Source organism: Rhinolophus sinicus, chromosome 2, assembly GCF_057876585.1.
Source record: "Rhinolophus sinicus isolate RSI-liver-muscle chromosome 2, RSI-T2T, whole genome shotgun sequence".
Classification (NCBI taxonomy): domain Eukaryota; kingdom Metazoa; phylum Chordata; class Mammalia; order Chiroptera; family Rhinolophidae; genus Rhinolophus; species Rhinolophus sinicus.
Window position 1 is genome coordinate 76,258,744 of NC_142502.1, and position 16,988 is coordinate 76,275,731.

The window sequence follows — 16,988 nt, forward strand, 5'->3', positions numbered from 1 at the left end:
GTTATACTAATTCAGGGTTTTTCCTGTTCTATAGAAATTATTTGATTATTTAAATCATAATAATGTTATGGTATTTACGGCTGATTTATAGTCCTGTCCCTTTTATGTTTAATTTTTCAAAGCTTTTAGAATACGTACTTATTTGTTTACTTTTTTTAATATGTTTATTTCCCCTGGCTCTTAGGTTTGTAATAGACATGTTAGTACTAAATACTCCCTGGTTTGTAGTAGAAACACAATACTCATTACGTAATGATTTACTGTCTTTATTAGTTTCTCATAACATTTAAAGACTGCATAAATTTCACTAAATATCTGTAGTGCCAAAATTTAGTATGCTGACAGTCATTTTGTAATTGCTCAGTATAAATTAACTCTGACCTTTCTGTTGGTTATTTAGGGCTCTTTTTATGCTGAGATTTTTTAGCTATGTTGGATTTAGTGGGGGCCGTATCATAAGTGGCCTCCAGATAAATGAGGTAGTGCTATGAAGTATTAAGATCATGTTTAAAAATTCTATAACTCAGACAGTCATTCCTTCCAATATAATAAGTCATAGAGGTTTTATTGTACATTATTAACAAATGCTTTACAAAGGAGTGTGATGATTATCATACTGTGATTGCTTTATATAATTGTATTGTTACTATTATTTCCATGAACTTATGTGTATGCAGATAAATTTAAATACATAGAAGATTTGAAAGAAAGTTCTGAGGTCGGTTTAACTCTTCGAAAGTTGTTTATGCTGTTTTTATTGTTAACTGTACTCTATTTTTGGCTGTTCAAATTTTAAGTTCCATATGAATTAAAATAAATATTTTTATTTACTACTGGTTGAAAGTATCTCAAATCCAACATTATTTTAAAAACAGGTAAATGGTAATTCATAGCAATTAACTTCGATTTTACTATTTTATTGTTCTTACCTTTTCTGTAACTTGATTTGTATAGGACCTTTTTCATAATACTCCATATTTTAAACTTAGATTTGGGAAATTATTGGTATCAAAAGGACATTATAATTATAGCTGTTTCTTTAACTTGAGTTACTGGCAACTGTAACAGTTGTATCAACTGGAGTGGGTTTTAAGTTGGAAGAAATATAAAAGTTAAAGTTCATTTAAACGAGGTAGATGGTTCACAAGAAGTTCTTAGCACTGTGTTGTTGAGTGCATAGCAAGAGCTCAGATGTCAGCTGCCACAAGTGTTATTGGCATAATTATCATTGTTATTGTTAAAAATTGCTGCATGGTTTACCTAAATTATGATTTGTTAGCTATCTAATAGTGTTACCGATTTCTTGGGACAGGTCAACAAAGGTTGATTTAGTTTTTACATGTAAACATAGAGTTATCAGTATAAGGACCAGATGGGGGAGTGAATTTGGTATGTGATTATATACGTGTATATAGATAAAATTCATAAATATACATATAATAGTTATTAAGTTTATATATTTAGTAGAACTCAGTTTATTATTTCTTTCCACAGCCTTATATTCTGTTATATTATTCTGTGTGTTCCTCTGGATCCCTTTTGTCTACTTCTACTATGAAGAAAAGGATGACGATGATACTGGTAAATGCACTGTAAGTGTCCTTATTTTAGAGGTCTCACTTTAAGGAGGGAACCATTATTTCCTCCTTTTTCAAAGAATGGTGTGACTGAATTTATTGTCGAGCAGCGTTTTCTAATAGAAGCATAACGTGAGCCACATGTGAAATTTTAAATTTTCTAGTAGCCACATTAAAATAAGTAAAAAGGAATAGTTGAAGTTATTTTAATATGTTACATTTAATGTCATATGTTTCAAGTATTATCATTTCAAAATAGAGTCAAATCATATTATTAATGAAATAGTCCTTTTTTCCACACTATTTTAAATTTAGAGTGTATTTTACACGTATAGCCATCTCAGTTCAAACTAGCCAGATTTCAGGTGCTCAATAGCCGCACGTAACTTGTGACTATTATTTTAGACAGATCAATTCCAGAGTGGGGATTAGTAAACTTTTCTGTAAAAGACCAGGTAGTAAGTATTTTAGTCTTTAAGGGCCACATAGTCTCTGTCTCAACTACTCAACTCTGCTGTTGTAGTGTGAATACAGCCAGACAGGACTTAATGAGCATGATGTGATGCAATAGAATAGGAGGTGGGCGACCTGTGGCCCACAGGTATAATTTGCGGATCCCTGTTCTAGGGCGTAAGGGAACACTTGCAGACTAGTCTTACTAATCCAGGATAACATTGATACAAAAACCTGGTAAATGTAACACATATGCATGTCTGAAACTGCAGACCAGTATTACTTAAGTATTGGTATAAAAATATTAATTAAAATATTAGTAAATCGAATGCAGGGGTATCTTAAAAATACAGTAATATAGAATAACTGAGTTAGACTTATCTCTAGAGTGCATGACTAGTTTAGGATCAGCACATCTATTAATATATAATAATTTAATAGTTTGAAGAAGAATTTGTGGAAAGGTATTTGTCAAAATTGAACATTTTATTTTTGATTTAAAGGGAAAAAACAGCTTTAAATAATAAATATCTTTTGTCTTTTTATTGAGTTATGGAAATTTGTTTTATGCTTTGTTTATGTTTTGTATTTAAGTACAAAAACAAATATATTGATTCAAAAGCCAGCATATGCTTAACCATGCTAATTAAAACCTTAAAACATTTGCACTGAGATCAGGAGTAAGTACATCAACAATATTTTAAATGAGTCCCAGAGTTGCAATCAGTATAGTTTGTTAGAGAAAAAAATGAGATGTTTAAATATTATAAAGAATGTCAAAATTACTATTTGCAGATACTATATAACTCTATATTTGAAAATCTAAGGTATGTAAGATAAAGTGGCTGGTTACAACTTTAATGTTAAAAACCGAATGAGAAATAAGCTTTCTTTATTCACTTTTCTAAAGTGCATCTTCTTTAGCACTTCGGTTGATCTGAAGATCCTCCTTACCTTTACTTTAGGTTTTTTTTTCCCCTAAAGACTATCTTAACTCCTTTGTGAACAAGAACTAATATGAAGTATGAATTTAACTTTTGGAAGGTCATTTTTAGAGATTTCATTAAACTGAGAGACAGATAATGTTTTTTCTCAGTGACTTAACTTTTTCTTTGAGATTAACTTTCCTTTCCATATTTAGAATGTCCCGCTTTGTGTTTTTCTTTATATTTGGATTACATTGTGGGCACCAAGCAAAACACAGACTTGAAACACCTGAGTTCCTGGCTTCAGGTTCTTGTTTAATCACTTACCACCCGAGAGACTTTCAGCAAATTATTTAACCTCTCTGGGCTTCGTCTTCTTTATCTCTAACGCAGGGATGAGAACACGTACCTCAGAGTTATTGTGAGAATGAAATGAGTTAACATATGTAAAGTTCATAGAACAGTCCTTGTATGATATATGTTTTATCTATTTAAATATGTTTTAGATATATTTTATATATATTACATGTTTCATATGTAGTACATATATACTTATACAGATGTATGTATATTAAATATTTATTATAATTATAACCCATTTTGGTAAATTGGAGTAGGGCCATTGTAGATTCTGATTGCTCCCTGTTTGGGGTAATATTTTATTAAATATTAAGATAATTTTACTAAAGATGACCATTGGAGAATTAATTATGCTTTAAGTGTACTCCTTTTCACAAGGTCTAACCATTGAAAAGATTTTAAAAGCTAATGTAGTTTGCAAAGATATTTAAGATGTGGCATATACATTGTTTTTCTTTAAATTTTAAGATTTTTTTTTCAACAAGGGAAACTATACAGTTGAATATAAACATACATTTGATGTGAAAATACTGTTACACTGTAGCAAGAATATTTTATAGTTTAAAGTTCTTACTAAATGGTATACTTTTCCCCCCTTGACATCTAGCAAATTAAAACGGCACTTAAGTATACTTTGGGATTTGCTGTGATTTGTGCACTTCTGCTTTTAGTGGGGTAAGTGTTGATTTTTTTTTCCCCTGAAAATTGAAATAGCATTATTTTAATAATAATAATACTTCAGAAAAATCTAGGAAAGAATAAAGCAAAATTTAAAAATAAAGAACAAACCAGATTTTATATTACCGCAAAGTAATAACCACAGTTAACCTTTTTGACTATGTTGTTCTATCTAGACAATTTTTATGTGCTCAAATACATGCAGAATGCAGCCTCCTCTACACATATACCCTCCATGTGGTAATGTTACATAAATGTGATTATATTTTATGTAATTCTTGAAAATCTACTTATTGACATTGTAGGCATCTCTTCAGTATAATACATGTAGATCCATCAATTATTCTGTATTGCATTCCACTTAAGATACAACAATTTATTTGACTGATCTTCTAGTGATGACTACTTGGCCATTTATGATATTTTTTTTCCATTCTTATGGAATGGAAAACAATACTTTGATGAAAACCCTTGTCAGTGTATCTTTTAAGATTTGATGCATCTTTCTTTAAATCTTTGAATTTAATCTTTATCAATGAGTTCTTCTTTAATTCTTCTTCCTTAAATTTTTATACTAATATCAATAAAGTTTCGCACAGTTTTTATACATTCGATTTTTCTCTTTGGAAAACATTTGTCCTTTTTAATGGGAGGCGTTCTTGTTAAAGTCTTGCTTCTTTTTTTATGTTAGGAAATATGTGAGGTGCTAATACGTTTTTTAAAGTTTCTGTTTAAAATTTGATCTCAGAAATTTAAATAAATGAAAAATTTCATTTATCGAATACAATTTGTGATGAGAATAAAACTGATCAGTAACTTTTTGTAGTTCTAGGAGTTGTTAGAATGCAAATGTTCTACAGTCAAGGCATATTTCCAGTTCCTTTAGCCTGCCTTGATGTGTCATGAAAGATAATACTTGTTGAAAGGACATTTTTTAATGGTTTTGCTACTTATTTTAGCTACTGAATAAATTTCTTAGTGTCTGTTGACCTTTTAAAGAAAGCCAAATCTAGTTACGTGAATTTGCTTTGTGAATGTGTAGGTCCCTTATCTGTAAAACTATCTAGAACAGATTAGCAAACATTTGTTAAAGGGTAGGTTGTAAGTATTTTAGGTTAGAGGTCCATATGGTCTCGTGGGTACTCAACTACTCATCTTTCCTCTTGTACTAGCTCTAAAGTAGTTCTTACTTGCAAACACAGACAGTCAGTAGTTTGCCAACTCCTGATTTAGAGCATGATTGAGAACCATCCATAAAACCACAAATCTTTGTAACTGCCAGAACATCTGTCCCAGGCAAAGGGATCCTGAAGTTTATTCTAAAATACACTTTTTTTTTTAATGGAAAGTCACGTTCAGTCCTCATTTAGAGAGTTTACATTTTGCACAATTTTAATAAGCTTTAGCTGATTCTCTAGATGATATTTATTTATTTAAAAGCAGTATATAAAAGTGAAGTGGATGGTTCCTTGAAAATAATAAGAGGCAAAATTTGACTAGCCATCTTTAACAATATAATATTCACTTATTTTTCAAATATTTATTGTGTACTTGTTATGTTCCAGATATAGTACAAGGTGCTGGTAAAACAGCAATTAATAGAAAAGACAACTTGTCCTTCTCGTGGAGCATACATTTAGGAGGCATTATGGAGACAGGGAAAGAAAATAAAATAGGTGTGTTAGGGGTGTGAAATTTTAGCAAAGGCAATGCTGAGAAGCACTTGAAGGAAGAGGGAGCTATGAATATATGTGGGGAGAAGTGCATTCCAGTCAGAGCCAAGAGCAAGTGACAAGCCCTGAGGCAGGAAAGTGTCTGCATGTTCCAGACAAAGTGAGGAAACTAGTGTGGCTGGTGTGGAGTGAATGAAACATGGAGGAGCTGAAGATACGGTCAGAGGTAACTAGAGCTGCCCGATTCAGTAGGGCATCATAGACCATTGTAAGGACTTTGGCATTTCTTCTGAGGGAGATGAGAAGCTATCAGAGGGCTTTTGTCATTGAGTGAACAACTGACATTTTAAAAGCAACTCTGGATGGTGTTTTGAGATTTGACTTTATGGAGGTAAAGGTAGAAACATGAGATCTGTTGGGAAGTTATTGCCATAACCAAGGCAAGGTATGATGGTAGCAGTAGTGATGTATTTCTGCCTATCATGAGAGAGAGCCAGTGGGATTTTCTGATAGGTCAGATAGTTGGAGTATGAGAGAAAGAGGAATTGGGAATGCACGTAGTCAGAGTTAGTTAGACTACAACATCTGAGGAATGCTTCTCTCACTTTTGATACCAACTAATTTTGGGGGCTTCCTAAATCCACCCTCAGGTTTGATAATTCTCTAGAAAGAATCACAGAACCCACTAAAAGCAATTACATTCATGGTTACCATTTATTACAGATATAAATACAGGGTAAAATCAACCAAAATAAGAAGCATGGGACAGTCTGGGAGGATTCCAGATATGAAGCGTCTATTGTCCTCAGAACATGTTACCTTTCTGGCATCGACCTCTGACATTGTGCATAGAGTAATGCTGACCAGAGAGGCTCACAAGAACCTTGGTGTTTATGTAGCATCCCTGGTGGATTGCCCATGTAGTTATCTCAACCTCCAGGTTAACTGATGCCACATGATCAGAAGCCCCCACCTTAAATCCCAGGGTTGGTCTCTCTGGCCCACCACCTAAGATTGGGTGTGCCAGCCTCTGCCCTAAACGAAGACACTCCTATCAGGTGTGACATAATTCCCTCTCAGAGCCATTGGCAAAATTTAGACCTCTTTTTGGGCAAGACCAAATTCTTTACTACACAGGAAGGGTGACATTGCCATTAACTGAGACAGGCAAATCTGAAGGAGGAGCAGGTTTGGTGGGAGAATATCAGAAGCTCAGTTTGGTTCATGGTAAGTTTTACAGTCATTCAGGAAGAGATACTGAGTAAGCCACTAGATCAGGCATTAGGAAACTCAGATTTTAGTTTCTGGTCTTCCAGTAGCAATACCTAACTCCAATGAGAGAATGAGTTTTATCCTTAGTAAAATGTGAGCGATAAGACACTGATTGATAAATATTACTCCCTGTGCCTCCCTGTGCCTTTCTCATTACTAGGATCCTTTTTGTAGTTGAGTTGATAATGTTGGCTATCAGGTGGATAACAGGCCAGAAGGAATGGCATCCAACGCACCTATATAGGTGAAAGGCTTTGATTCAGGTGGAATGATATTTCCTCTATTGTTATAAGAGGGATAAAAAATGAAAAGAGATTCAGGTAGGTTCCTAAGTTTGGTATGCAATCGAAAGAGTTCCTCTCTGATTGGTTTCCATTTTCTCATTGATGTTTGAAGCAGAGTCATCTATCAGCTTAGGGAATAGACATAGGAACGAGTATGTGCATTCCTATATTTCCCAAGTCTGAAGTTTGGGAATAAAACACTAGTAGTATTTTTGTTATACAGGATAGTGTTCTTATTACCATATGTAAATATTTGAATTGAGGTACACATTTAGATTAAGTGATCGACTAAATTTCCTGAAATTTTCTTGAAAGTGACATATTACTAGTTTTTGTTAAGTGATGTACTTTTGGTCAAAGAGATAATTTTATGGCACAAATGTGATCTAGGTTTGATTAATTAATGCAGCTAACATTTTTGGAGCACTTGCATGTTGGGTAGTGTGCAGGATCCTAGAGAGAAAGATGGAGGGTCTTGGTCTCTGTCCTCAGTGTTCACAGTGGTTAGAGATGCAAATAACTTGAATTGCAGTATTTAAGTGCTCTAATAAGAGGTGTTGATGGTGGAATAGTAAGTGTCTACCCTTTGCTGTAGGAATTCTACCTTGCAGAATCAGGGAAGACCTAAGAGGAAGTAATATTTGAATTGAAATTTGAAAGAGTAGAAATTAGTCAGCAGATTAGATTAAAAAAAAAAAAAGATGAATTACATGTATATTGCATTGGTCTGATCAGAATGCCGTAAGTCCATAATCAAGGTGCTGGCAAGTTTTTCTTCCTGGCTCTTGGACAGCCAGCCACCTACTCACTGTGTCCTCACATGCTCTTTCCTGTGTGTTCTCACTGGGGTAGAAAGACTGCTCTCTGGTATCTGTTCCTCTTATCAGGACACCAATTCCATCCGGAAGGTCCTACCCTTAGGACCTCATTTAACTTTAATTACCTACCTGAAGGCCTAGTAGCCACATATCCTTATGTTGGTGGTTAGGGCTTCCATATATGAATTCTCTATTTTCAATTCTGCTAAATTAATTTTAAATCTATTGAAATTCATTAGCCTTTCCTTTGTCTTTTCCTGAAGGGATAATCATCTGTATTTATCTTATTCAGTGAGTCAGATTGGGTATAAAATATTTTTACTAAGTAGTTTTTCAGTTTTACTGTTTTCAAGAGTATGAGGGAAATTTTTGATCTTACAAGGCTCAAGTTCTTATCTTGATCTAATACCATGTGTCTTTTTTTTTTTTTTTTTTTTTTTGAGAGGGACAGAGATTAAGAAAGTATACCTTTCTACCACACAAATGTAATGTAGCAAGAACCCCTAACCAAAAGTTGATCACCATTTTTTATGTCATAACCATTTAGCAAATGCCTGATAATCTTAACTGCTATCTTCTCATCAAAACTGATGCATGTATTCCAGACTCATCTGACCTCAGTTGCCTTTGCATCTGTTAGGAGGTATTCCTTTTTGTTTTATAGACCTTTGTCTATAGGGCTGGTATTTGGTCAGTGAAACTGGTTTGCCCCTTCTGGTTGTTAAAAGGTTGAAATGCTTCCATATCCTTCAGCTGCTGCTCTGCCTTCCTGAGTCTTCTTTCCCCATCCTGGGCCCATTTGAAGAATAAAGCCTGGTTCAACAGGGTCTTTCAGAATTAAGGTTGATTCATCAATGTCTTTGCCATATTGGTTGTTAAATGTTTTGAGTATTACTGCTCAGGGTATCTAGACATTTAGTTATAATTTTTGTGAATTCTGCTTATGGATGTTTGTCTTAGTTTATGTGAAAATACTTTACGTCTGTTTCTTAGATTGTACAAAACTATTGGCAAGGTTGCTAAGGAACCTGCTTTGGTTTCTGCTTTTGTTACTCCCTCTAGTTCCTACCTAAAATAACAATAAGTACTAAAATGTTAACTCTATGCTGGACCTCTTATGAATAAACATTTTCCTGAAGTCATTCTGACAGCAGTTTGAGCCATTTAACTGTTTTTTATGTGTGTGGTGGGAGATTTAACTTTTTTTTTTTTTAATACTCCTATTAAGTTTTCTCCGGTGTTATTCTCTGTTAAATATTTGAACTGGTGAAGAACCAGCTCAGGAGTTTTGAACATGAAAGTATCATCAAGAGCAAGACTTAACAAATTTATTTCTACCACTGGACAGAAACTTTGATTACTTAAAACTGACATAGATATTTAATATTCTAGGTATGCATGCGATTTTTAGTAATACCTATTTGTAATACCTATTTCTCTTTTAATAGTACTATAGGTGATATTTTGTACAACGTAGTTTTCTCCCATATCACAAAAGTGGTTATTCCCAGCTAACAAGTTCAAAATATAAATATATCTGGAAAAAATCTCTGTTCAAAAAATATAGAGGGACATTATATAGATAGTTTTTTCTTGCTTGGTTTATGTTTTTGTTCAAATGCTAATAAAATAGTTAATATCATTACAGAAATATAATATGCATTTTTTTATTCCACCCTACTGCTTTTGTTGAATTGTTTTTGATTTTATAGTCAAGACAACAAATAACCAACTTTTTACATTTATTGCTATATTCCTCTGTGTAATCACTTTTCTCTCTAAAAGTTGGTAAGAAATAAGTCAAGATTAAGAAGAGTTGTAGTAAATTGACATAAATGCAAATAGTAGTTTAAATAACCTCCTGACATGCTTTGATGCATTCATCTTTTTATAAGAATAAAAAGGATCAGTAGTACCAAAGAGTAAAGGTTTCTAAAATTAAAAAAAAAATTAGAATAATTGCTTTGTTTTACATGCATACATTATCAGAGCAGATACTTTAACATATTGTTAAACTCATTCAGTATTTCCTCTTTACAAAAGAAGATAGATATTACTGCTTTGCTTATAATTAAAATAGAGTTGGAAAAAAGGTAGTGATAGAGTTACTTCCTATATACTTTGATTCTCCACATTTACAATCTAAGGAATACTCAGCACTTTACCTTAATCTCTTGATTGTGTCCTTGTTTCTGAGCTAGATAACAAATGGCTGCCCCTCCTTCCTTCTCTCCCTCCCTCCATTTTCTTCCAGCCTAAGCTGTTGGGAAGCTTAGCTATCACTGTTACTTCCAGGGTCCCCCTTCAGCTGTGGATTGAAAAGTAAAATAGAAACTATTTTCATTATGTGTATTTGGTACACTCTTGCAAGATATAGAAAAATACTAAGAAGAAAGTGAAAATCATTCCTAGTCCTACAACGAGATATTAACTGTTTATTCTGGTATAGTTCCTTTCTATTTTTTTCTATGCATATAAATATATGAAATCATTACATATATTTATATTCTGTTCCCCTGATTAACATAGGAGATTCTTAACCTTTTCTATGCCATAGACCTTTTTGACCATCTTTAGCCTATGGCTCCTTCTCAAAACATTTTTTAATTCAAAAAATAAATAGGATTACAAAGGAAACTAATTATACTGAAAGCAGTAATAAAAGTATTAAAACAAATTTGTGATATAGTAAACACATAGGTAAGAAACTTCTTATATCCTCTGTGTGTGGTGCAAATTTTATTTGCTAATTTTTTTGGAGGGAAAGATGATCTTTGTTTAAAAAAATTACTAAAAATTGAGTTTCAGACCATTTCCTTCTATTCGACTTTTTATCTTTAAAACCATTTAACAGAGTTATTTTCTCCTTTGTAGTGCTTTTGTTCCATTGAATGTTCCCAATAATAAAAATTCTACAGAGTGGGAAAAAGTGAAGTTCCTGTTTGAAGAACTTGGAAGTAGTCGTAAGTATTCTTTGGAAAAAAAAAATCAAAATCCATAATTATGTTACATGATCCTCGGGACTTTTTTGAGTAGCCTGTTTTTATGCTGTTAAGAATTTAACTGCACAATTGTTTTAACTTGTGGTTAAAAATATGCTACACAAATTAGAAGTTTTGTGCTGTTAAGACTCACTTAGTCATCTAGCTATTATGTAGCTAGTCCTTTGACTTCTTCATAAAATTACTTTGTTGAAAAGAAAATCTTCCAAGTATTTTAGCAGTGAAGGTCTTACAGTTTCTATATGGCCTCTAATTCACTTTGGATTATATAGAATAATATGTTAAAGAAATGTGTTAGATATGTTGGTTTTTAAAATTTTAACTAATGAGAGGATCTTATATTGCTGTTTGATCGTGGTTATGTAATCTTTTATGTGGAATATAAATTGCAGAGGTTTTGTGTGGATGAAATAATATAAATTCATCTCACCAAAACATATTGGGATTGCTTTTTCAAGAGCTTTCTTGAACCTAATCAACATGACCTTGGTTTTTGAAGGAAAAGAAAATAGTCAGGCTTAGCAGCTTAAGTTAAGAAAATTGTTTAATCATTGAAAAATATAGTTAGCATTAGAAACTGATATCAAATAAGAATGTGTTCTTATTACTCAGAATTTTATGTGAATTTGAACATAGTAACTTTATTTTCAGAGAAAACTAGCATACTTATAAACATTATGCTGAAAAATTTTATTGCTTTTGTATTTATTCTTTTTAATAGGTCCTGTACACCCTTTGATCAGCACTTCTTTCTCTTTACCCAGATACAATATTAAACAATGATTAAATTAAGTCTTGGAATCTTTGCTGTACAACTTCTTAATTTTCCTGCTTTCCACTTAAGTTTTCATCTTGTAAATTGTGGTCCATTAATATCTTGCTGATACTAGCAAGAATAAAGATAGCAGGCCTGGCATCTACTAATACTGAATTGTCAGGTTTTATGCACCTGATCCTATTGCTGAGAAATAAATTGCTTCTTATCTTGCAGTTAACTCTTCCAGGTCTCTTGAGTAGGTACTCTTCTGCCTATTCTATAAGTCATGCTAGTCTTTGAGTATTAGTATAACTTGAATCACTGATTGTGTAGGTAGCATTATTCTAATTTCTGTAATTTCATTCTCTTTAATCTTAATGTTTTTTTTTATTTCAGATCTTAAACATCATATCCTAGAGTACATTTTGCTTATCAGTATTAGTAATATTAACTTTTTTAATTGCCTACATATGTTAGCATAATACTCCATTTTATCAATTCTAAGATGCATATTTTTTTCACATTTTTATTATCTCTAATTTTGGGATGTATTTTATAAGTGATGGTACCTTAAAATTGGTATCAGCTAAATGTCAGACCTCTCCTAGTCATATGTACACCTTATGTTGATACTTCTAGTAATAGCTTCAATGTCTTTGATAAAAATAGTATAAAATTTGCCTTGCTTAATTTGTGAATTTGTTAATAATATGATCTCTTCAAATGTTATGTAAAACAGATATCATTTTTAAGAAGATAGAGTATTCTAATTTTATTATTTATGAGAAATTAATATTGATACATTAAGTTAATAAAAAATATGTTTAATTCCACAGGACCTGCATTTAAACTACATCACTACAGGTCCAATAGGACCTATATGAAAACTAGAAAAATTAATATTACTCCCATTTAAGAATATTATAATTTGCATAATATTTTATTGCATAAGCTGGTATATTTATTTGAAAGTGTCACCTGTGCTCCTTGCCCATTGGTGTCTTTTAAATAATTTCTGAAATCTAACTTGTTAACATAGTTTTTCTGTTTTGGTGTTACGTTTGAATCTATTTTCTGTTTGCTGTATCTTTTTCTTTTTTTTCCTGCCAAATGGGCCAGCTAGCTCCTTTCAAGTTGAGTGAAATAAACCCTTTAAGATTTTAGTTTTAGGATGTATATTAAAAATTTATTTGAAAATTAAGAATAAACTAGGAGTATCAAGATTGAGGAAAGAGGCAAGGAAGCCTCAAGGTCAGTGGCTTTCCTATGTAATGCTATTTCTCAAGGTCTGCCATTGAGAAAGGCCAGGAAAATTTTTTGCTACCTTTTGAGCATCTAGTATTTTGCTGATTTTGTTTTAGGCTCAATAATTAGGCAGTAATTTTCCTCTTTAATTTTAAGAGGTGAAGGAAAGAGCATCTTAGTCTGAAAGATTTTTTACAAATCAATTTGTAAAGAGCCATTTAAAAACTCTTTGCTCCACTTGGAGTTAGCTCTTCAAGGACGAAGGAATACATTTGAATAGTGTATATGTGCATTTTTAATAGTGTTTTTCTTCCTTTGCAGATGGTTTAGCTGCCTTGTCATTTTCCATTAGTTCTCTGACCTTGATTGGAATGTTGGCAGCTATAACTTACACAGTAAGTATAATGGTGATCGTTAAGTTAAAATTAGAGAATCACTTTATGAAGCAATTTAAAAAAAAATACTTGTCATATATTCAACTTTATTCTATTTTCCTCTTTAATATTTTAGTGCTTCCATCTTTTTTCTTGAGTTTTCTTTACTTTAGGAGAGGGTTAATTTTTAACTACTTAGTCACAATCATTTTATCTGTATTTGTGAAATTTAATATTCAGAAACAAATATTACAACAAATATTGTGAACCTTGAAGGTGGTTATAACCAAGCAATAATAGATTTAGTGATTTATAAGCACACTAGAACTCTAAACCATAGGTCAATATCAGTTACTGATTCAGTAAATTTATCTTACTTAGGGGTATAGGGCTTTTAAAATCAGATATTTTAATGTAACTTGATATTCTCTAGTATATGTAATCCAATCTTAGAGACTTTGATTTTTCCCCCGTCTTTCTGGAAATGGTAAGCTATGAATTATAATAACCTGACAAACTTGTATATAGAGTAGTTTTTGAGTTTTTCACTAAACTACAGAGAAACAGCTAGTAATAAATGCCTGTTTACCTATTTCCCAAAAGAGTTGTGCATGAAGCTTTAAATTATCTGGAATCTTTTCAGATTAATGGAGTTTATATTTAGAACATTCTTGATTCTTGCAGTGATGGAAAATGCCGGTTATAAAGAAAACCTTCTTTGTTGTTTCAATATGTTTTCCTTAAGACATAAAAGAAATGGGCTATTAGTATGATAGAATCTAGTTTTGTTATATAATCATTTGTGTCATAATGTATAATGAAAGAAATCTAAAATACATGCATTTTGATATGTTTCTGGTGCTTATTTGGATACTCAGTTTTATTATTACCATTTTTGTTTTTGTCATGCATTACTACACGAGCAATTAGCCATCTGATATCAGTGGGTAATTATCTTCCCATCTTACAAAACATATGCATAGCATATGAGTTATTTGTCTTTTAAGAAGCAATCATGAGTTAGTAATGAATTAAGAGTTAGAATGGCACTCTAATTGCTATTCTGTGACAGATTTGTTATACTGATCTTGGGTTTGTCTTTTAGCCTCGCTGGGTCAGTGTCTGCCCCATTAAATGGTAATAGAAAATGCCTCTTAGGGATTTTTGAAGGTCAAATAATATTGTTTGTAAAAGTGCTTTGAAAACTATAAGGGAAATAAATATGTACTAGTCAATGAAAGATTAGGCAGGAGAAAAAAATGGAAAACAGGAAACTGATATGTAAGGCAATATCAAGAATTATGAAAGGTCTAAGCTTTTACCCTACTTGCAGCCTGCTGCAGTTTCATGGATGTTGCCTATCGAAGCAAGACTTCTGGGTTAGAAACAAAGAACTTTATATAACTTAGAACCGTAGCAGTAGCCATAGCATGAGCATTTTCGTGTGTCAGTTCCCTGAATCCCAATTGCCATGGGGCAATGTGAACAGCATCAGATGAGACTTTCACATAGCAGAGGAACCTTGGGTTAGGGAAGCTGAATCTTTTATTACGGACAGTAGGCGTGCCTGCTCTTTGCTCCAGAGGAAGATGGTGTTTTTGTCTTCTAAGGTAATTTGCTGTACAAACATCCTTGAAAAGATAATACAGAAAAAAGGAGTGGGGGAGGCAATCAGTGCCTGACTTGCAAGATGTACAGAAATGAGACTCATGGAAAATTACCTCCCTACGGTCAAGTGATAGATGCTATGAATAAAATAAGGCAGTGTAAGGGGATAGACAATAATGGAGGCTGGTTTTTCTGTAAAGGTCAAGAGTGGCTTCTCTAACATTTGAACAGAGAGCTGAGTGAACTGAAAGAGCCAGACATGAGGGAAGAAAGAGTAAGTGCAAAATCCTGAGATAGCACGTGTATGCAGTATCAGATAATAGCAAGGAGGCAAAGCCAGTGTGCTGGAGCCCAGTTGACCAGAAAGAATGGCCGAAGTTTAGACGAGAAATAGTCAGAGGCAATGTTACCTAGAGCCTTATGGACCATAGCTGGGATTTTGAATTTTACTTTGCTTGAGATTAGGAAGTACTGGGAAAGTTTTAAATGGAAACATAATAGAGACTGACTAACGTTTTAACAGTATTACTGTGGTGGCACTGAAAAAAACTGGGATGTTAAGTGGGAGTGGGAAAAATGTGTGACATTATTTAAAATCTTTGAAAGAGATCTTCCTGTAGGAACAATAGTATTGTAAAGATATATATTTCAAAGTATAATATTTTATATTAAAATTGAAACTGAAAATTATCATTTAAGCAATCAATTAAACCAAATAATCACAATGACTTAGTTAAGATATCCTTAGAAGAGCTTTACTTTTCTAGAACCAGAGAGCTGGGCTGAAGGACATTGAGAAAACAATCAGAGAACCCTTATGATGAGGCTGAGACTGGAAAGCAGAAAGATATGGAAGATATATTGAATAGAGAGGCGCCACTTAAGGTGTAAGACTCAGGCAGAGGGTCCAATGTAACAGGATATCAAGATCAAACTACCCAGGAGTTATAGTACGTATTTTCTTTAAGTAGCATAAGCAATAAAATTATGATTCTTGGTGGAGATGCTTAAATGTGATCCCTCTTAAATCCATGGGTCCCTTGAACTATTTTACCATCTGAGTTTAGTCATCTCTAAAGTGGGAATAATCTTTTATAAGGTTACGAAGATTTAATTAAAACTTTCACCAAATCTTGGAATCTATTAGGCCACTCAATAGTCACTAATAGCTCAAATTGTTGAATATTCACTGTTCCATATGGTTCAAACTATAGTTCCCAGTCTTTCCTCTTGCAGGGATAGTAAATTAGATACTAACAGCAATTGTATCACCATCAATGAGAATGTGTATTGTGAAAAGATAAGTAAGTCAAAAAGGCATTCACGGTTGGTGGTTACTTGGATATGTGTAGACAGATAAACATCATTTAAATAGCACTACAAGATATGCTCAAAACTCAGTGGGCAATTTTTACTGCCAGAGCATAGTCTGGCCAGTTTTACTACTGAATATATAAAGAGAGGAAAAAGGGTAGGATAGAGGAGACCTTGTTTATGGGGGCAGCATGGTGTGTATAGCTGAGAGTAGTCATGAGTGTGAGTCTTGATGTAAAATATAATATCTGAACCCTAACTTCCCCATCTGTAAAAATGGGCCAATAATGCTCAAATTTTATTAAAAAGTGCTTGAAAATCAACTATACATAGATAGGTGGTTTTATTATAGATATGTGGTTAATAATACTATTTATCATATTTACTTGCAGATGCAAATTTTTCTCCTAACTTGTTATGGGCTTTTCATGGTGGAGTATGGAAGAGGGAGGGTATAGTACATATTCAAGGAAGTAGAAGAGGTTTAATTTTAATTAAAGTACCCCAAGTGGGAAGTTAATACTTAGTGTACTTTGACCCTGAGTACAAATAGTTATTAAATGTAAAAACATGCCTGTTATAGAATCTGTAACCATTAGTATTGAAACTAGAAGTTTTGTAATGTATATTTTAGTACAGTGAATTTC

At 32.8% G+C, this 16,988-nt stretch overlaps 1 protein-coding gene across 1 annotated transcript in view; it reads left to right on the forward strand.

Moving 5' to 3' along the window:
• LMBRD1 (LMBR1 domain containing 1) overlaps positions 1 to 16,988 on the forward strand; it is a 91,494-nt gene that overhangs the window by 24,982 nt on the left and 49,524 nt on the right. The window contains exons 4-7 of the mRNA XM_019749339.3: positions 1,495 to 1,592; positions 3,924 to 3,991; positions 10,916 to 11,004; positions 13,367 to 13,440. Coding sequence (XP_019604898.1) covers positions 1,495 to 1,592; positions 3,924 to 3,991; positions 10,916 to 11,004; positions 13,367 to 13,440 — 329 coding nt within the window. The remainder of the gene's footprint in view (positions 1 to 1,494; positions 1,593 to 3,923; positions 3,992 to 10,915; positions 11,005 to 13,366; positions 13,441 to 16,988) is intronic.